The following is a 22,280-nucleotide window of genomic DNA, read 5'->3' on the forward strand; positions in this document are numbered from 1 at the left end:
TTGTTCAAGTCTAACTAACTTGTGAGGCTAAGCTGCTAGCCAGGTATCAGACTTGAGAAAATACAGCAATCTTCTCGTCGAGATAGCGGCTGCATTTATAGTTGGGTTTAAAGGAAAGGTTTCCCCCTTTGTCTACTGCATATATCGTTACACGGAGAAGAGCTCGAGATTCTCATCATCAAGGGGTAATGCAATGCTTTTCATTTTCCCTCGACTTTTGTTTTGTGTGATGTTAGCTGCTCGGGTTTTTTACATTTGGTCTACCTATCTTATGTATCACTTCAAGTGTTAATATAACATGTGATTGTTATTCTAACTGGCAATGGTGGTGGTGTATCATGTCGCCATCAAATCATTGTTTCATTATAGCATACGTTAGCAAACTAGCTAGCTCGTCATTTAGCTAACGTTAGCTGCATTGAGTAAGCCTGGGTTAGCTAACATTGGCTAGCTAGCTAATTGTTGCGCTGAGTCTTGTTGTAGCACAACAATAGGAATTGGCGATAATGTACTCCAACCATACAAGTTACGTACTCAATAATTTCCTTAGCTTTTCATAGCTACATTATCTATGAATAATCAATTGTTAACTTGGCTATCTAATTTGACTAGCTATATAATAACGTTAGTTGATTTACTGCTGATAAAATGGCCATCAACCAACCGGCCTGGAAGTGCTAGCTAGCTAACGTTAGCTATGGCCCGGATAACTAGCTAGCCCCTTAGCCGAGATAGCTAGCTTGCTACTACTTGTACCTACAATAAATAATCTAACCAGCATTGGAGTTTATGAATTAAACAGTTAATCACTGTAGCTAGCTAACCACCCGGTAAATGAAGATGTGGTATTATATAGAATCCACCCGCACTGTTAGTATTTAAATATTATTTTTGTACATGTGTATATTCGCAAACAATGGTAGCTATGATGTTAACTTGTTGCCATAGCCAGCAGATCCGACCCACTTGCTTACAGATGCACTAGGGTTGGACAGCATTCCTGTGTATATTAAAGGGGAATGGAAACACTAGGCTTTAGAACACCAGTTAACTAACTGTAAATCGCCATAGTGGCATTGTTGCATCACTGGCAGGTTTTCCAAAACTGTCTGAAAGACCATGAACTCTGCGTGCATCACAGAACAAAATTGCTATTATCAAACAGTATATGAAAACATGATACATATTTTGAAAGCTGAGAAACAGCCCTTTCAAATGATATGACGTACAATAGCACCACATAAATCAAATGGTAATCGGTCAAGACAAAACATGTGAACATCTATCTTATACGAACATCTACGCTTTTCCCCCAAACTGCCATTTACACAACATCCTAATGAAGATAGAGGAAACACTTGAGAATATTGAGTCTAACTTATTTTGTAAGGATTGAAACTCAGAATAGTAATACACTACATGGCCAAAAGTACACTACTGTTCAAAAGTTTATGGCCACTTAGAAATGTCTTGTTTCAGCGTCAACAGTGAAGAGGCAACTCCGGAATGCTGGCTTTCTAGGCAGAGTTCCTCTGTCCAGTGTCTGTTCATTTGCCCATCTTAATCTTTTATTTTTATTAGCCAGTCTGAGATATGGCTTTTTCTTTGCAACTCTGCCTAGAAGGCTAGCATCCCGGAGTCGCCTCTTCACTGCGAGTTGAGGACTTGTGAGGCGTCTGTTTTTCAAACCAGACACTCTAATGTACTTGTCCTCTTGCTCAGTTGTGCACCGGGGCCTCCCACTCCTCTTTCTGTTCTGATTAGAGCAAGTTTGCACTGTTCTGTGAAGGGAGTAGTAAACAGCGTTGTACGAGATCTTCAGTTTCTTGGCAATTTCTCGCATGGAATAGCCTTCCTTTCTCAGAGCAAGAATAGACTGACGAGTTTCAGAAGAAAGTCCTTTGTTTCTGGCCCTTTTGAGCATGTAATCGAACCCACCAATGCTGATGCTCCAGATACTCAACTAGTCTAAAGAAGTCCAGAATTATTGCTTCTTTAATCAGGACAACAATTTTCAGCTGTGCTAACATAATTGCAAGAGGGTTTTCTAATGATCAATTTGCCTTTTAAAATGATAAACTTGGTTTAGCTAACACAATGTGCCATTGGAACACAGGAGTGATGGTGGCTGATAATGGACCTCGGTACGCCTATGAAGATATTTCATAAAAAAATCTGCTGTTTCCAGCTACAATAGTCATTTACAACATTAACAATGTCTACACTGTATTTCTGATCAATTTGATGTTATTTTAATGGACGGAAAATATGGAGGACAAAAAAAGCCGAGACCGATTAATCGGCCGATTTATAAAAATAAAAAAACTTGTTTTAAATATATATATATATCATACACACACATTTTTGTAATAATGACAATTGCAACAATACTGAATGAACAATGAACACTTTTATTTTAACTTAATATAATACATAAATACACACACAAGCACACAGCTCTGAAGTGACAATGATACTGAGAGTCTGCTTAGGAGACAAATACTCTCAACTGTTTGAATAAAAATAGATTTTAAGTTACCTGTGATGAATGTTGAAAACAAAAACTTAAATTTCTATATGCAGGAAATCCTATTTTAATAATGGGCATGGTAAGAATTGACAACCAAAGTGCGAGTCATAATTCCCATGACACCTTCTAGCAAAATCTGAAAAGCGGTTCCTTCATTTATTCCATAGGATATTTTTAGATTCACTTAAACTAAGGTCTGTGTTTCGTGTAGGCTTACATCACCGTGCCAATTTTATAACTGTGTAGATATTCATAGGACAAGGTAACTCTGATCAATATTGGCTAAATATAAGCGAAGATAAAAAAATTGTAGAGTGGATTTATGAAAATATGTTGACAAACGTTACCTTATCCTAGTGAGATTTACACGGGTATCAAAACGTTGATGCGGTTTAAGCCTGCACGAAACACAGACCTTATTTGAAGTAGATCAAGACATTCTCAATGGAAGACATGAACGGTAAAATAACGAAGGAACCCCTTTCAAATTCAGCCGCAAGTTATTACAGGAATTATAACGCGTCGACTATTTCTCTCTAAACCATATACCTTTGACTAATCCGGAAACTATCACCTCGAAAACAAAACGTTTATTCCGTTCCGTATTTTATCTAACGGGTGGCATCCATGAGTCTAAATATTCCTGTTACATTGCACAACCTTCAATGTTGTCATAATTACGTAAAATTCTGGCAACTTAGTTCGCAAAGAGCCAGGCGGCCCAAACTGTTGCATATACCCTGACTCTGCGTGCAATGAACGCAAGAGAAATGACACCATTTCACCTGGTTAATATTGCCTGCTAACCTGGATTTCTTTTAGTTAAATATGCAGGTTTAAAAATATATACTTGTGTATTGATTTTAAGATAACCATAAACATCAATGCCTAAGTACACATTGGAGCAATGACAGTCATTGATTGATTGTTTTTTTATAAGATAAGTTTAATGCTAGCTAGCAACTTACCTTGGCTTACTGCATTCGCTAACAGGCAGGCTCCTCGTGGAGTGCAATGTAGTCAGGTGTTAGAGCATTGGACTAGATAACTGTAAGGTTGCAAGATTGGATCCCCCGAGCTGACAAGGTTAAAAATCTGTCGTTCTGCCCCTGAACGAGGCAGAATGTTCCTAGGTCGTCATTGAAAATAAGAATGTGTTCTTAACTGACTTGCCTAGTTAAATAAAGATTAAATAATGGTGGGAAAAAAAATATCGGCAAATCGGCGCCCCAAAATACCGATTTCCGATTGTTATGAAAACTTGAAATCGGCCCCGATTAATCGGTCGACCTCTAATATATATATATATGAGGGAGAGATGTAAATATTTGTCAAATGCATTAAGGAACTATTGTCGTTCTCAATGGATTCTGAAAAAGGTTACTTGCTGTTTTGAGGTGAAACATTTTGAGAAGCTCCACAGCTCACTGGCAGTGGTGAGTTAACCTGTTGAGGATGGGGGCGCTGTTGTAACTATTCATGCTAATCGTGTAATTTTTGAAACGGCTTCCCACAAAATTCTTGATCGTACAATATGCATATTATTATTATTATTATTATTGGATAGAAAACAGTCTATAGTTTCTATAGGAGTTGAAATTTTGTCTCTAAGTGGAACAGAACCCATTCTACAGCAATTTCCCTGACATGGAGTCAGATTTCAGAAATGTTGGCCCCTGATCTGGAGTCAGTTAAAAGGTCACAGTTATTGCTATGAGTATACGGACACTGCTTACGTCTTCCCCTGGATGCCTTTACGTGATGACGATTTGAATGGGGTCGATTGCGCGTTCACAGGCACTATAAATTAAAAAACCCTGTAGCTAGGAACTCTTTTCTTGCTGCGTAATGCGCCTGGAGGACATCGACCCGCACTTGTTCCAAGCATTAGTGGAGGGAGTAATATTACTCTGGTCATGTTTCTACTCGTTATGGGAGTTAAAAACATCATACGGTAGTTAATTTAAAGCGTTTTATAGCAATTTATATCCATTTAGTGCGATTTTGGGACATTTATTTCTGAAACGCTGTGAATTGCTGGGCACGCTTCCAGTTCATCCCGAACGCAGTTGGCATTTCCACATGGCAAGAGGACAGCTTTCCACCAAAAGACGATTAGACCCAAGAAAGGATCCTTTGCCCAAGATACTGATGGAAGAACAGCTCAAAGTAGGACATTTTTATTATGATAAATCGTGTTTCTGTCGAAAAATGTTAGTGGCTTAGGACGCCATGTTTTTTGACGTAGCTTCGCTTGGCGCAAACTGTATTGAAAAGTAAGGATAATTTAAAAAATGTAATTCCGCGATTGTATTAAGAATTAAATTGTCTATCAATCCCTGTCCACCCTATATTTTTTAGTCACGTTTATGAGTATTTATGTATAAGAGTAGATCACTGTCTAATATGGCGCACGGACATTTTCTCACCAGCTGGGCTACATTTCACATTGTCTAACCATGATTTTGGTGGCTAAATATAAACATTTTCGATCAAACTCTATATGGATTGTGTAATATGATGTTACAGGAGTGTCATCTGAAGAATTCTGAGAAGGTTAGTGAAAAAATTAAAATATTTTGGCGATGTTGACATTATCGCTCACTTTGGCTAGAATCAATGCTGGGCTGCTATGTGCTATGTGCTACGCTAATATAACGATTTATTGTGTTTTCGCTGTAAGACACTTAGAAAATCTGAAATATTGTCTGTATTCACAGGATCTGTGTCTTTCGATTAGTGTATGCTGTGTATTTTTACGAAATGTTTGATGATTAGTAAGTAGGTAAACACGTTGCTCTATGTAGTTATTCTAGTCCATTTGTGACGGTGGGTGCAATTGTAACCTATGCCATCTACCTGAAATATGCACTTTTTTCTAACAAAACCTATCCCATACCATAAATATGTTATCAGACTGTCATCTGATGAGTTTTTTTCTTGGTTAGGGGCTATAAATATCTTAGTTTAGCCGAATTGGTGATAGCTACTGGTGTTGGTGGACAAATAAAAGATGGTGGATTATGCTAATGTGTTTTTAGGTAATAGATGTACATCTTTACATATTGTGTCTTCCCTGTAAAACATTTTAAAAATCGGACATGTTGGCTGGATTCACAAGATCTGTGTCTTTCATTAGCTGTATTGGACTTTAATGTGTGAAAAAAATATTTTTTTTGAATTTCGCGGCACTGGTTTTTCAGTGGGGGTGGGGGGGGAGTGCCGCTAGCGGCACCCTCATCCTAGACAGGTTAATTAGATCAGAAATACTATCAGAGCTCCCCAAATGGGCCAGGTAGGCTAGGCCACTTCTGTATGTGTAATCAGGTGCTTACTCAACATTGACATAAGCGCACCAAATAAAAGACAGTGAGTAAATTGACAACTCTTAAATGGAATTAAATAAACCAAAACTTGTTTCTCCAATGTAGCATAGGTTGTGAGCTCTGCAAACAATGTGTCCACCCTGGCAATGGGAACAGTACATGACTAACAATATATGGAATGCATTAAGAGAAATTACCTTAGCCAAACAAACATTGTAAATTTACAACAGTAAATGTACTACTGGTGTGCAGCCCCACGGCCTCCGCACTGAGACATGCGTGAATCAGGCATGAATGTATTAACAGAAATATCCATAACCAAAGAAACATTGTAGATTACAAATTATGGGAATTAAAATGTAGGCTACTACTGATATGTGTAATGGGGATAGACATTAAAAATCAAAGGGCGAACTATTCACACAATTTATGTTCTGAAATGCTGAATGAGCACGAAATGGCGGGAAAGAGTGCATTTTGGAGAGAGATGTGCCTTGTGCATCTTAACCACACTCCCCTTCTTCTGGGACCGTGGTTTCCCTGCAGCCTCAATCAATTAGTCCACTGAGAAAAAAACATCAATGTTGCTACTTCTTGACCCCAAAAAATGTAGTCTTGGCTGACCAACAGCATATCAACCAAACAATCGACCAGTGGACTAATTGGGGTCAGCCCTTGAACCCCTATTATTTCATAGTCAATGTAACTTATGTGATTTGTTAAGACATTTTACTCCAGAACTAATTTGGCTTGCCTGAACAAAGGAGCTGTGACTACATTTGAGTAATTACTTTGTATTCATATTTTTTAATTAAATGCATTTTTATTTCACTTTGACAAAGTATTTTGAGTAGATTGTTGACACAAAAAAAGTACAATTTAAATACATTTTCATCCCACTTTGTAACACAATACAATTTGAAGAAATCCAAGGGGTCGGAATACTTTTGCAAGGTAATAGTACACAACAATAATACATCATTGACCGTTACCAGCTAGACCAGGATGATTTAGTTGCAACACTGACTACCAGCCTGAGCTTTCAAATGTCATAGCTATTAGCTAGTTTTCATCATAAGGGTTAGGCTACATTCATTCTTGCAATCAACAGCCAGCAGGTTTACTATTCTTAGAAATCATATCACATATAAACAGACATCTTATGATCTAGCTAGCTATTAATTATGTGTATTATACATTTTACTGGTAAAATAGCAATCTTGCAGCCCTCTTAGTTGTGGCTGGTAAGCTATCTGCTGTAGCTAGTTAGCTACAAATCGAGTCAGACATGAGCCAGTTAATTTTAGCTCTTAGCTAGCTAATACTAATGACGACAAATGTTCTTCAAATTGTCAATATGAGCATTTTATTTTGTACAGTTATCAATGTCTACATTAACATAAAGACAAAATGAGCTATATCAAGTAGACTGGCTAACTAGCTACCTTGTTTTTGGCTGACTGTCAAAAGTTAATTTCACAGACTCATCTTATTAATCAGAAAGATATATATGTACATATTATAATTACTAACATAAAAACAAATTGTTGTCCTGATCTCAAAGTTGTGAGAACCCTTTCAGGTCCAGTGGAGGCGAGGGCCCTCCTGGTAGCAGCATTCATTCACTTTCAGTCCCCGTACCAAAACTCACAATTTGCTCAAACCTGCCAATAACGCAATTGGCGTCAATCATTACTATGGCAATTCAAGATGGCGCTACCCACACATCAAATAAACGTTCAATATAAAAATACTAAAAAGAAACATGAAAAGTGTTGGTTTTATGAGCTGAAGTAAAAGATCCCTGACTGCAGTTCGGTGTCGTAATGGACTTTAGTGGACAAATGCTCACCTTCGGTAGACACTGGCATGCTAGAGAAGTGTGCTCTTCATGGGTGAATCCTGGTTTGAATTGTACCCGACATCCAGCCAACTTGACACAACTGTTGGAAAGCTTTCGGCACCTTGTAGAGTCCATGCCCGACAAATTGAAGCTGTTCTGAGGGCAAAAAGGTGGGGTGCAACTCTCCATCGATAGACACTGGCACGCTAGAGAAGTGTGCTCTTCACGGGTGAATCCTGGTTTCAACTTAACTGGGCAGACGGTGTGGTGTGGGTGAGTGGTTTGAGGATGTCAGCATTGTGAGCAGAGTGCCCCACGGTGGGGTTGTGGTACGGGCCAGTGTAAAATTGCATTTTATCGATGGCAATTTCAATGCAAAGGGATACTGTGACGAGATTGAGGGCCATTCTCGTACCATTCATCCGCTGCCATCACCTCATATTTTAGCATGATGATGATGAGGATGCATGGCCCCATGTCACAAGGATCTGTACACAATTCCTGGAAGCTGAAAATCAAACAGCCTAAGCAACTCTTATGTAAAGATGTGTCGCCCAGCATGAGGCAAATGGTGATCCACAACCCTACTTTTTTAAAGGTATCTGTGACATACAGATGCATATCTGTATTCCCGTTCATATGACATCCATAGACTGATTTTCTTATATGAACTGTAACTGTTTTTGAAATTGTTTTTTGTTCAGAGTATGTTAGTATATGCACATGTTTAGTATTAGTGGATGGAATATTTCTATTTGCTTGGCTTTACTTCCTACGGTGTTTCCATTGCCCTTTTAAGACACCACAGAGCCAGCGCGAGATATGGCTCGGAAAAAGTACCTCAATCCAGGGATGTACTCCGAATTGTCCCATTATCCCAACTGTTATACCGAGAAGATTAAACAACTGTTTTCCGAGCCATATCTTGTGCCGGTTCCGCAGTGTCTTGATATACACTGTGCCAAACATTAAAAACAGATACTTTTTTCCATGACATAGACTGACCAGGTGTAAGCTATGATCCCTTATTGATGTCACTTGTTAAATCCACTTCAATCAGTGTAGATGAAGGGGAGGAGACGGGTTAAAGAAGGATTTTTAAGCCTCGTGACAGTTGAGACAAGGAATGTGTATTGTTGCCACTCAGACGGTGAATGGGCAAGACAAAATATTTAAGTGCCTTTTGAACGGGGTATGGTAGTAGGTGCCAGGCGCACTGGTTTGTGTCAAGAACTGCAACGCTGCTGGGTTTTTCACGATACACAAGGGGTAACTGTTGAGCAAGAATGGTCCACCACCCAAAGGACATTCATCCAACTTGACACGCGGACATCCAGCCAACTGTGGGGACGCGTGCAGCGCCTTGTAGAGCCCATGCCCGACGTATTGAAGCTGTTCTGAGGGCAAAAAGGGAGGGTGCATCTCAATATTAGGAAGGTGTTCCTAATGTTTGGTATACCCAATGTACACAGGAAGGCTGTCTGAGCCTAGTGCAGCTGTATGCAAGTGGGTTGGATCTGCTGCCTAATGTAACTGCAGTTGTTGCTGATAAAAGGATGTGATGGTGGGATTAGCTGACTAAGCTCAACTCTGATTTTATGGGTGGTCTTGAAAACTAGTTGGATAAATCTCTCATCCACCATAGCCGATTAGTGTGGGCGGACTGGAGCTCCGATGTCGTATTTTTACATTTATTTCAGCACACAAAGAATAGCCCGCTATTACACTAAACTTCAGAGCTCCAGTTCACCCACACTAGTCGCTGCTCAACTCCATCATAAATTGTGGGGTAGAGTTTAATCGGCTATGGTGGAAAAGGGATTTAACTCGTTTTTCAAGACCATCCATTCACTTTGAAAAGGACCCCACACACAATTGAATGCATTATCACACATCACAATCTCTTTAATCAGACATTCATTGCTGAATTCCTGTTTGATTTTCCCCTCAGGTGTTATCTCTTCTGCACATATCTAGCTCATCCTCACACCAGCCCTGTGATTCCTCACGAAACAGAGGGACCACACCAGAGAAAGGGCCAAACTGTGCCTCCCTTCCTCCAGGTCCCCTCTGCCTCCCGAGTGTGTTTGAGTTCTCTCAAGAATCCTCCTCGCTACACCCAAAATGTCCTCCATCTTGCCTTTCACCCCTCCGGTCGTGAAGAGGCTCCTGGGGTGGAAGAAGTCCGCCAGCGGCCCCGGGGGAGCAGGGGGTGGAGAACAGAATGGCCAGGAGGAGAAGTGGTGTGAGAAGGCTGTCAAGAGCCTGGTTAAGAAGCTGAAGAAGACTGGACAGCTGGACGAGCTGGAGAAGGCCATCACCACACAGAACTGCAACACCAAGTGTGTCACCATCCCCAGGTACGTAACCCTATGCCAGGTAACAACACAGAGCTCTGCTTACAGTTGTTGTATGGTTCTTTGGAGTGAACAGTTGACCATGCATCAGAAACCTTTGTATGGAGATGATTATATACGGTGTATTTTACCTGTGTATTTACTATCAGCTAACCGTCTAGTGGCCTCCTCTTTCTTTAAACAGCCTCTCTAACATACAAGGTCCTTAAACATAGAGGTCTTAACTCCCAAATTATTTTTTATCTTTCTGTCCTCCATTGAATCTCAGAAATAGTCCTACAGTTAGTTTTGTAAATGCTGACTCAGCACCCCACCATGTACTTATGCCATACTTTCAAAGTATTCATACCCCTTGATGTAATTCCACATGTTGTGTTATAGCCTGAATTGAAAATCGATTAAATCTATTATTTTTTTCTCCTCATCATAGCATGCCACCACCATGCTTCAAGGTAGGTATGGTGTTAGACAGGTGATGAGCTGTGCCTGGTTTTCTCCAGACATAGAGCTTTGCATTCAGGCCAAAGAGTTCCATTTTTGTTTCATCAGATCACAGAATCTTTTTCCTTATGCTCTGTCTTTCACATGCCTATTTGCAAACTACAGGTATGCTGTGCTGTCATGTGCTTCTGTCTAGCCAGTCTCCAATAAAGACCAGATTGGTGAATTACTGTCGACTCTTGTTCTGGCAGGTTCTCCCATCTCAGCCAAGGAACTCTGTAGTTCTGTCAGTGGTCATTGAGTTCTTTGTCACCTCCCTGACCAAGGTCCTTATTGCCCTGTAGTTCCATATTTTTTCCATTTCCCAATGGAGACCACTGTGCTCTTGGAAACTTTCAACACTTTAGAAATTGTTTTATACCCTTCCCCAGATATATGCCTCATCACAGTTCTATCTCAGGGATGTACAGACAGTTCCTTGGACTTCATGGTATAGTTTCTGCTCTGACATGCACTGTCAACTGTGGGACCTTTTATATAGACAGGTGTGTTTATTTCTAAATCCTGCCCAAACAATTGAATTGCCCACAGGTGAATTCCATTCAAGTTGTAGTGACATCTCAAGGAGGAGCAAAGGAAATTGGATGCACCTAAGCGCAATTTGGAGTGTCATAGCAAAGGGTGTGAATACTTATGTAAATGAGATATTTCTGTATTTCATTTTCAATAAGTTTGCAAAAATGTCTAAACATGTTTTCACTTTTGTCATTGTGTGTAGATGGGTGAGAAAATACATTTTCAATTCAGGCTGTAACAACAAAATGTGGAATAAGTCAAGGGGTATACTTTCTGAAGGCATTGTATGACATTTGTCTGAGAATGTAAGGTAATCAGCCAGTTAACCTTGATGTCCTAGTAGAACATGTTCTCTGGTTGTTGTAAAATACCCTTTTTATTTGTTGATGACCTGCTTAGAACAGTTCAGATGTTTGTATGTTTATTAGATACTGAGTAAATTTGTATAGATCTTGTTGACAGGTGGAGTCAATATTGTGTAAACCAATAGATGGTCTTGCAAAATGTATTGCAACCAGGGCTCGGAAGTTCGACCATTTTGTTCACAAATGCTCCTAAATGTTTTGCTGTGCGACCAGACATTCTATTTTGGGAGCACCAGTGCGGAGGGGAAAAAATCTCCCAGATAGTAGTTGCAATGATTCAGCTTCGCTGTACCATTATTTCCGAGTGCCCTAGAGAAAAAAAGACCGCCAATTCGTACCTGTCATTACTACAGTGAAAATGGCTTGTTTCTAGCTGAAACAATATATGACCGGTGCAATGTTTTTTTTAAATTCCTATCGTGCATTGGCGGGCTGCATTTTACATTCATTAACCATGTCGTGGGCCGTACCAAAACCACTCGTGGGCATTTGTTTGCACCTTGTTCAATCATGTTACTTCATTAGGTAGCTAGATAGCGAACAGCCTGGTTACTTTACCAGTATATCCAAATATTTGGGGGAACAAATAAAGGGATAGTTTCTTCAGGAGATCGATGAATGAATGACTGATCTCTTGCATGTCGTCACTCACCAACCTGGCGCTCGTTATACCCTCTAAGATCGATGTCTGCGCCCGTGCGGAAATCGGCGACGTCATCACCTTATTAAATACAACCCTGTGTTTACGCTACACATTTCCAGGTTTTTGCTTGGGCCGCGTCTCAATCTTTGGAACCAGCGATGGTGTCAGGCTTCTGAATCTGCGGTAGTTTGGCGCGGTGTTTGTCAGACATGAGACGATGCCAAAAAAGTTACTGTTCACTAAAACATCCGTAAAGTCGTCTGAGTGGTTTGAGCTAGGATTCCGCTATCGAAAACTGAGATTCTCACGAACACAGACATGTTGCCTGTTTTGCTATACGACGCCCACAAGCTTCACAGGACAAGTGTGACGTCAGTCCCTTCGGTGTGCTAACTTTTTGATTTCTTCTCACTAATGTCTGTAAAGTCAATGGTTTGAGCTCACTAGGGTTGGGCGATTATTACAATTGCATTGTCTATCGATGATGTTTGACCGCTATCATTGATGGTGACGACATTGTGATGATACAAACGATCGTTTAGCATATTTGAGCTTGACTGCACGCAGTTGGGCAGCGCAGCGAGAACACAGCAGGCCGCCATGCCAAGTGGCCAATTCCCTAATTGCCATAGCCTACATTTTCAATACTCAAGCTAGACTTGCTAGACTACTAACATAATGCAAGAGAACAATGTAGAAAGAGCGAAGAGCACCAGAGCAGCGCAAATGGTCAGATGAGGCCTAACGTGTGTTTTTTCTCTCTCCAAAGTCGGATGATCGTGGGCCTTTTGCAGCAGACACGTCGTTGTCTGGCTTATCGTTTTAAAATCTTAATTTTCTCCCCGTTTTGATTTGAACGTGACTTGTTGGCCTAGGCATAGCCAACTCTTTCATGATCAACCATCGACTGAATCTATAGGCCTAACAGAGTTGCACCCCAAAGTTCTTTGCTAATAGCCTAAATAAGAACATAGTATAGTAACAAGGAGCGAGAGAGAACAAACAATTGCAAGATGAAGTAATCGAATGGGAAGTTTAAACAGACCTGATACGTTTCTGCTTTGCTTGACCAACGTGTAGGCAAAATAAATTGTGCCGTCGGAAAATCCCTCCTTGCAAACCAAACAGCCAATAATATAGGCCTACCACAGGCTACTGTCAATAACAATTTCAGTAAAGGTTACTTTGACAGTGTTTATTCATATTCTTGAATTGCACAACGTGCTTGTAAAAACTCTTGCAGCAGCACTTTCATTAAGTGTGAACAATTTTTTTTATTGGATTTGTCTCACAAACAACTTTCATTTGAATGGCTTACAAATGGTGCATTTATATAAAAGTCAACAACAATCAGATAAAATCAATTATTATTTAGCCTATTACATTCTTTAACAATTGAATGAACATTGGGCTAAAAACGAATAGTCCTATTATCCTTTTTGCTTATCAAACTGTAAAAATCCTAAATATACAATCGGATAAAACAAATAATTTGTAACATTCTTTATAACAAGGATCACCAGCATGTTCTCCCCCATAGTAACTAACTCTGCAGGATGATGGAGGTTTGTAGTCCTTTGCCCTGATAATCTTTTTGCAAATTCTGCAAGTGACTTGGGTCAGGTCTGCTGGCTCACCTTCCTCATTCAGCCTGAAACTGAAGAACTGCTGAAAAGGTGAACGCGTAGTTTTCTTTCCAACCAAGTCAGCCATCGTGCGAAGGCAGCCTATACTAAAGTTAGAGAGTGAAATCCTGTCACTTATTTTTGTTTTAAGTTATTATTATTTTTAAATGTCAACTGTCAACTGAATGTCGCAAATGCGCTAACCCAGATGACCAAGATGAAATGACAATAGCCTACACTTGATACAGCTTTAATATTCGTTTTTTAAAGGTAGGCTAATATATCTGAGAAACATGGCCCTACCAATTAGAAAATAATTCAGCAATTTTGTTTTGAACAATGATTTAATGACGTTGTGTGGCTTTTGTAACAATTTTAAATACGATTTTAAATTATGCACCAAATCACAGTTCTAATATAACCAATGTATCCTTTTCTATTGCCTTCTTCCCGCCCCCAACAAATTAGATAAATAAATTGTATCGTTTAGATATCTATCAACGATGTTTGGACCGGACGATGTGTCATTGCAGACACTGTCCAATCCCGGAGCTCACACCCACAAGCTTCACGAGACTTTTCTGAAGGTAACCCGGTACCGGCTGGTAAAAAGGACTAAAAGTTAATAGAATTAGAATATGCCCAAACGCGATCCAGATTTTCATATCGTTTCTGTACCATACCAGGCTATACGGTATTACTGAATGTGCACACAAGGGGTGCTATTTCAAACGACACACAAAACAAATTGGGCAACGGATCTTGATCCATGAGGAGATTGAATGCATCTGCTGTAACCAAGGAACTTGATCTCTGGACATCTAGCCACTTAGATAGCAAGCTAGCAAACCAAATGCAAAACTGGAGCCCTCAGCCGGACATCATTTATTTGACGCTAGTTATAAGCACTGGCGTAGCACGGTTTTGAAAATCATACCGGTATTCGATATATCGCACAAGCGGCATATTTCTCAGATATAGGGCAGACACTTCAAAACATACTTCCTTTTGATAAAAAAAATATACATATGTTTTGGCATGCATGAAAGTTATTCAATGTGTTTCTATGGGCTAATAGTAGTAAGGCCAAATTCAATGTTTCATCAAATAATTGTTTTTATATATCAGTTTATTTTTTTATATACCTACAGGGTTTCTACCGATTTTTAATTTTTTTATTTCGAGCCCTGATTGGCGAGTTGCAATCTCCATGTGTCATGCTTATCATGTATTAGAGGGAAGTTTAGAACCTATTTCAGAGCCCTTTTAGGAACACAACATATAGGCTTAGCCTATAGTTTAGATTCAGTCCCACTTCTGAGGTAGGCTAGATCAGCTCTGAATTCTGATTCTGGATATTGTATCAGAAGCAAATATCACATCATATTTCGCCATTCCATTTTTATTTAATTTCTAGAGTTAATTTTCTGATCATTCCTTTCTACGTGTCCATTAGAATCACAAAGTGAATTGTAGAGGGTGGTTAAATGGAAATGTACTTTTTTTCCAAGGTTGCGCCCTCCTTTTCTTTTAGTCCCATTGTGTGTCTTCTGTGTTTACTTGAATGTCCCAAGATAAGTTAAGTGCTTCCAACCTACACGGCTGTGGTGGAAAAGTTTCACAGTTTTTCAGAATATTTGGTACAATGCCACAGTAACATTAATGTTTTTTTGTCTTGCATACTGTTTCTTTGTATATACTACTATACTCCAGAGGCGGCTGGTGGGAGGAGCTGTAAGGGGACGTGCTCATTTTAATGCCTGGAATGGAATTAATGGAACAGTATCAAACATATGGAAACCACGTGTTTGACTCTGTTACATTAATTCCATTCCAGACATTACAATGAACCCCTACTGCTATAGCTCCTCCCACCAGCCTCCACTGCTGTATTCCCATCTTATGCCGTTTTTCTTTATTCCGTCAAAAGGCTTCTCTTATTTGGCGTGTCTTTTTTCAGTTCCTGACTGAAAGAATGAAATACCTAATTGAAAATTACTCTAATAAAAGAGGCCTTTTAATGTTTACATTACCCATACTGGTATTTCTGAATGACTCATGCCCCATGTTTATCATTTGTTTTTGTTTTGTTTGGTTTTTCTGTGCACAGCAATTGCTCTGAAATATGGGGACTGAGTACACCAAATACGATAGAACAGTGGGATACCTCAGGCCTATACAGCTACCCTGACCAAACCAGGTGACTATCTATCCTCAACTGTCCTGTGCTACATACTGTTGTACAACCTTGATGTGGGAAGTAATCATTCCAGGGGGGTGAGAGACATTGAGAACACAAATTCCATTCATGCCTCTATCATTCATACCTCATCACTCCCCTCTTCCCCTCTCCACACCCCCACCTTTTGTCTTCCTGGCCACATGCATCTCCATCTTCTTTTCCTATCGTTTCCTCCCCCCTTTCTTCCTTCCCTTACACTTTCAATTCTCACATCTATTTCCTCCATTGTCCATCCTGTCAGATCCCTGGATGGGCGCCTGCAGGTCTCCCACAGAAAGGGTCTTCCTCATGTCATCTACTGCCGCTTGTGGCGATGGCCCGACCTGCACAGCCACCATGAACTGCGTGCCATCGAGGCCTGCGAGTACGCCTTCCACCTCAAGAAGGATGAGGTCTGCATCAACCCCTACCACTACCAGAGGGTGGAGACCCCAGGTAGGTTGTCTTTTGAACCAGTGGTGTGTGTGCTGACTTGTAGGTGCCATAAAAGCCTATGTTAACAGCTAGTTATGCGATTCTTTCTGCTGGCCTGAGACATGAAAAAGGATGGGATAAGTGGGAATAGTCTTCATTGATATTTTGTAAAGAACTTTGAACTTTGTTTGACATTTGAATAATCTTCTCTCCTCTAGTTCTGCCTCCTGTACTTGTGCCAAGACACTCAGAAATTCTAACAGAACTGCCCCCATTGGATGACTACACTCATTCCATACCTGAGAACACAAGCTTTCCTGCAGGGATCGAGCCTCCAAATAACTACATACCAGGTTTGTGCATCTACCATGAGTTGATATCCAAATGGCCTTCATGATAACGATGTATCAGGTTCAGCTCATCAGTATTTCCCCCCTCTGTTACTATAGAAACACCACCACCTGGATACATAAGTGAGGATGGGGAAGCCAGCGATCAACCGATGAATCAAAGTATGGACACAGGTATATTCCACTTACCTCAAATAGGAAGTTCTAACATAAAATAAGAAAGAAAACAGTTGTCAAGTTTTGATTTGTTGATTAAATATCTTAGTGGATTCTTTGCAACAACCATGCGACTTTACAATTACATTTTTACTTTGTATTTTTCATATCAGGTTCTCCTGCTGAATTGTCCCCTGGCACCCTCTCACCTGTCAATCATAGCATGGGTAAGAATAACTGTCTCTCCACGTCTGTCTAAAGCATCAGTCATTTATCAGTCACTTGTAATCTGACCAAATTTGACAACATTCATTGAGTACTATTTAGACAGCCCAGTGCCTACTCTGGAGATCATTGGTCTCCTCCCGTCAACATGTGTAGTTGTTTTTTATAATGACATCCCCCGTGTTTTTCAGACCTGCAGCCGGTGACTTACTCTGAGCCTGCGTTCTGGTGCTCTATAGCCTACTATGAGCTGAACCAGCGTGTTGGAGAGACATTCCACGCTTCGCAGCCCTCTCTGACCGTGGATGGTTTCACCGACCCCTCCAACTCAGAGCGTTTCTGTCTGGGCCTGCTCTCTAACGTCAACAGGAATGCCACTGTAGAGATGACCAGGAGGCACATAGGTACAACGGGCTACTCCACAAGAGGCACACTATTCCTTATGTGGTGCACTACTTTTGAAGGCTCTGGCCAAAAGGAATATGGTGCCAATTCAGATTTTCACAGGATTTGTTCTGTAATTTAACACACATGTTTTGTTAGTGCTGAGAGATTAGTGCTTTTTGAGTTCAGTTCTATTATTTTTTTTAAATTATCTTCGGTTTCGATAATTTAAAAAAACAACATTAAATGTATTGTGAAATAATGATTTTGAGCTTTTTAATGGAAATGCCAAAGCCCAAAATAGTGAACTTCAATTTCCAAAACATTGAAAATATTCCATTGTCTCTGTCAGGTCCACATTGGGTAGACGTCAATAGAAAAATATGAAATAATATATTTGTTTTTCGTGATATCCAATTACGATCTTGTCTCATCGCTGCAACTCGCTGACCCCACAAAAACTGGCGCAATGGATTATGGTCATTGTAGTTAATTACCACATTTCTGCACTGAACTAGGTTGAATATTTGCGTAATGAAAACTATAGCTTCCTTCATCCCAGCGTAGTTCTTGACTTGATTTCTCTCGTGAATTATTTGATTTCTCTAAAGAAACGACGTGTTGGACTCACAAAAAAACCTAGAACTAAATAGAATTAAAGTAATTGAACAGCACTATGTTTTGTAGCTGAAATACTCATGCTTATTTACACTGAACAAAAAATAAAAAAATGCCACGGATGACTGCTGTTTTAAGGGAGTGCGCAATTGGCATGCTGACTGCAGGAATGTCCACCAGCGCTGTTACCAGAGAATTTAATGTTAATTTCTCTACCATAAGCAACCTCCAATGTCGTTTTGGAGAATTTGGCAGTTTATCCAACCGGCCTCACAACCACAGACCACGTGTATGGCGTTGTGTGGAAAACAAACACAATGGCATTTTATCGAAGGCCATTTGAATGCACAGAGATACATTTTCGTGCCATTCATCTGCTGCCATCACCTCATGTATCAGCGTGATAATGCACGGCCCCATGTTGCAAGGATCTGTACACAATTCCTAGAAGCGGAAAATGTCCCAGTTCTTCCATGGCCTGCATACACACCATACATGTCACCCATTGAGCATGTTTGGGATGCTCTGGATCGACGTGTACAACAGCATGTCCCAGTTCTCGCCAATATCCAACAAGTTCGCACAGCCGTTGAAGAGGAGTGGGACAACAATCAACAGCCTGATCAACTCTTATGAGAAGATGTTGTGCTGCATGAGGCAAATGGTGGACACCAGATTTCTGATCCACACCCCTTTAAAAAAAAAATATATATACACGGTATCTGTGACCAACGGATGCATATCCGTATTCCCAGTCATGTGAAATCCATAGATTAGGGCCTAATGCATTTATTTCAATTGACTGTTTTCCTTATATGAACTCTAACTCAGTAAAATCTTGGAAATTGTTGCATTTATTTTTGTTCAGTATATTTTGCATTATTCCACAGGAAGAGGAGTCCGGCTGTACTATATTGGCGGTGAGGTGTTTGCTGAGTGTCTCAGTGATAGCGCCATCTTTGTTCAGAGTCCAAACTGCAACCAGCGGTATGGGTGGCACCCAGCAACCGTTTGCAAAATTCCTCCAGGTAACTTAGACAAACACCATCTCTTAGATTTCCGATGTGCTCACTCCTATAATCATTTCATAGTATTACTAATATGTTTTCTGTTACTTATTATGTTTAGTTCCTACTTGTTTCCACAGAAAATATAATATTGATAGCAGGGAGGTTCTGCAGGCTTTACTTATGTTCTAAACAAAGTCCATACATGATTCCCAGCTGACCCTCTCCTCCCCTCGCTCCCTCAGGTTGTAACCTGAAGATCTTCAACAACCAGGAGTTTGCAGCACTCCTGGCACAGTCCGTAAACCAGGGCTTTGAGGCTGTGTACCAGCTCACCAGGATGTGCACCATACGCATGAGCTTTGTCAAAGGCTGGGGGGCTGAATACAGGCAAGCATGATGACTGACTATTACAAGAATACTTTTATTCTTGCAGTTGTACACATCTAAGTAGTTAGTAGACGATGGATAGTCGGAGGAAGACGGTAATATTAATGTACTCATTGGCATATATTAAAAAAATAACATTGTAGCTTGTTAATGGTCCGCTTTTCTGGATTTATAGGAAGTTTGGAATGTTTAAGGAGCTGGAGGGGTATTCAAACGTTACTTGTCCCTCTTCAACAATACCTCTGTTACAGGGCAAGAAGTAAAAAAAGTTCAGGCTAACCTTGGGTTTTGGGTGATGTTCCTGTGCTTGCATGCTGAGTGATTACACTAATTTTTTTTTTGTTTCTCAGACGGCAGACTGTCACAAGCACTCCCTGCTGGATTGAGCTGCATTTGAATGGACCCCTGCAATGGCTGGACAAAGTGTTGACTCAGATGGGTTCCCCTTCTGTACGTTGCTCCAGTATGTCATAATCCTAGAAAACGACCCAAATAGTCGCCCACTCAAAGATCATAAAATTCGAACTCGAGTCCCATCGTGAAAAAAGCTGCAGAATACATTTCTGCTGTAACATACTTCATAGTATTTGTGGCCTAGTGCCATGTCCCTGTCTAAACGCACACATGCCGTGAGACAGACTTTTCAGAATATAATTTGGCACTTTGTTACCCATCTTTGTGTTGCACCTTGTTAAATTGCTTTTCCCCAAATCCTTAATATTAGATCTATTTGTGGTACAAATAAAGTGTATATTGGTTTTAAAGTCCAGGGATGAATTGTTGTAGGCAGGGGAAATACCAAAAAATATTCTACACATAGTTTCTCAGTAAGAGAATGCTTGTATAAGTAACACAAGCGTAAATGCTAAATATATTCATCCATCTTTTTGACCATGAGGTAACTTTTCTCTGGGAAACATGGATACATATTTTTTTTGTCAGGGGGAGTTAGCTTGGTTAAGAAATTATGATGGCCTTTGTTGCTTTCTCCTTTAAGGGAAATGCTAAATTATGTTTTTAAATGTAATTGCTTAATTGACGTAATTAACTCTTTTACTCTTTTGTCAAAATATTATTATTATTATTTTTTTTAGATGTGTGTCGTTGTAAGACACACATCTTAATGGACATATAGGAATGTTTAGCAAAAAAACTAAACAAGCTGCAAAATCAATCTGGCTATAGTTGACATTAATTTGAGCTCATTGTCATTATATGGCATCCTCAATGTTATTATAGGTAGCCTATGTTTCATTTCCACCACACACAGCCTCAGAATGCAGGCTAGTAAGTCCTGAACTTGCTTAAGTTTGGATGCACAAAGCAGGGACCAGAGAATATCAGTTCTAAAAGCTTTTTCTCATGTTTCACTGGGTGTCTAAGTCTCACGAGGTGAATTATTGAAAGTTATTTCACTTGGAGAATTAAAGGTATCAGTGAATTTCATTCTATATTGTGTTTAGCCTATATCCCCTTTCTTTTGCTACTTTTTTGTATTCTCATGTATTTTTATATATAAATATACTTAAATGTTCTTCTGTCATTCACTTTTTATTAGAGTTAATATTTTCAAGACTGCCTGTTTTTAAGTGACATGGCTCACAATCTATGGAGAGCATGGATCATTCCAGTTTATTTTTTTTAAATGTTAGACTTTAATCTAATTCCAAAAAAATACTGCCCCACGTAATGTCAACAGGTATTTTTTCAACAACAACAAAAAAGTACACAAATCAAAGCTTAAATGCCTGTAACCTGATATCTGTTTTCCTGCAATGTATGGTTAGGTTATGTGACTCAGAGGCATGTTGTATGAACTTTTCTTTGACTCATTCATCTCTTCACTCTTGGAAGCCATTTGGTGCTCAATAAAGGATAAAAGGTCAACCATAAAACAGTGATTTTATTTTTCATATTTTTTTTTAATTTTTAGCTAAATGTTACAGAAACTTGGCAGTATTCCATGTTCTTACATGAGAAATTAAACTGCACACTGGGACATAGATTCTGTATTTGTGTATGTATTTGTTCTTGTCTATAAAATACAGTATGTACAACAAGACTGAGCTTGCAGTATGCCATTGTCATTTTGTGGCTGTTGCAAGATTTTTTTAACATCTGTTTTCTCCCTTCTCCTTTATTGATGTTATTAATCTGTTAACCTTACGGCACTAGTGATTGTACTTTGTAAGTGCAACTACTGTAGTGAGTTTGAATTTGGGGAACTGAACCATGTGTTAGGGTCCAGTGTTGAAGCCTTGTACCATTGGCCTACAAGATATGAATGTGAAGAGTACATAACAAATCTGAAGTGGACCAGACGTACATAACAGTAGAACAGTAATATGTGTATTTAACAGTAAACTATTTGCAAAGCAGTCAGTATAGTAGTTGTCACAGTTGTTTTACCAGTAGAGGGCGTTATTGATAGAGCAGGGTTTTTTTCTGACCATAAGCTTCTCAGGCGTGTGGCATATTATGCAGACTTCATAAAACACTAATAAAGATTTTTATTCTCATGATTACCATGTTTCTGTCATCTTTATTAACACGAATGTTTTCCACTGATCTCAGTCTACAGTGGCGTCCTCAAGTTTACCTTTTCTCATCTATAGAAATTACATTGGACCGTTATAGTAAATTAGTTGCAAATTGAGTCTTTGATCATATTAAATGAGAGCCATTCAATTATATGTCTATGTTTACATCCCTAGCCTCCCAGGAATATTCGTTTTTGGACAACGTTTTCAAGCACACAATCAAATCAATAGCTACCCCTTTGGCCATG

At 39.6% G+C, this 22,280-nt stretch overlaps 1 protein-coding gene across 3 annotated transcripts; it reads left to right on the plus strand.

Annotated features, from left to right (window-relative positions):
• LOC129826075 (mothers against decapentaplegic homolog 2-like) lies at window positions 1-22,014 on the plus strand. Of its 3 annotated transcripts, none has more exons than XM_055886383.1 (11): window positions 1-185; window positions 9,651-10,059; window positions 15,817-15,906; window positions 16,190-16,383; window positions 16,581-16,715; window positions 16,812-16,886; window positions 17,042-17,095; window positions 17,285-17,497; window positions 18,986-19,123; window positions 19,348-19,492; window positions 19,843-22,014. In XM_055886383.1, the coding sequence occupies exons 2-11, from the start codon at window positions 9,824-9,826 to the stop codon at window positions 19,964-19,966; spliced, it is 1,404 nt and encodes a 467-aa protein (XP_055742358.1). In that variant the 5' UTR covers window positions 1-185; window positions 9,651-9,823; the 3' UTR covers window positions 19,967-22,014. The 3 variants fall into 3 exon arrangements, with proteins under 3 accessions (XP_055742358.1, XP_055742359.1, XP_055742360.1); XM_055886384.1 differs by having other exon boundaries at window positions 16,812-16,874; XM_055886385.1 differs by lacking the exon at window positions 15,817-15,906.
• Window positions 22,015-22,280: the final 266 nt, after the last annotated feature.

This window comes from Salvelinus fontinalis, chromosome 28 (genome assembly GCF_029448725.1).
Source record: "Salvelinus fontinalis isolate EN_2023a chromosome 28, ASM2944872v1, whole genome shotgun sequence".
NCBI classification, from domain to species: domain Eukaryota; kingdom Metazoa; phylum Chordata; class Actinopteri; order Salmoniformes; family Salmonidae; genus Salvelinus; species Salvelinus fontinalis.

Excerpts from the sequence above, each read along its gene's own strand:
- LOC129826075 (XM_055886383.1), top strand. The coding sequence starts at position 9,824 with ATGTCCTCCATCTTGCCTTTCACCCCTCCGGTCGTGAAGAGGCTCCTG. Across the intron at positions 16,887-17,041 it reads GAATCAAAGTATGGACACAG|GTTCTCCTGCTGAATTGTCC; the intron begins GTATATTCCACT and ends TTTTCATATCAG. Across the intron at positions 19,493-19,842 it reads GGCTGGGGGGCTGAATACAG|ACGGCAGACTGTCACAAGCA; the intron begins GCAAGCATGATG and ends TTTGTTTCTCAG.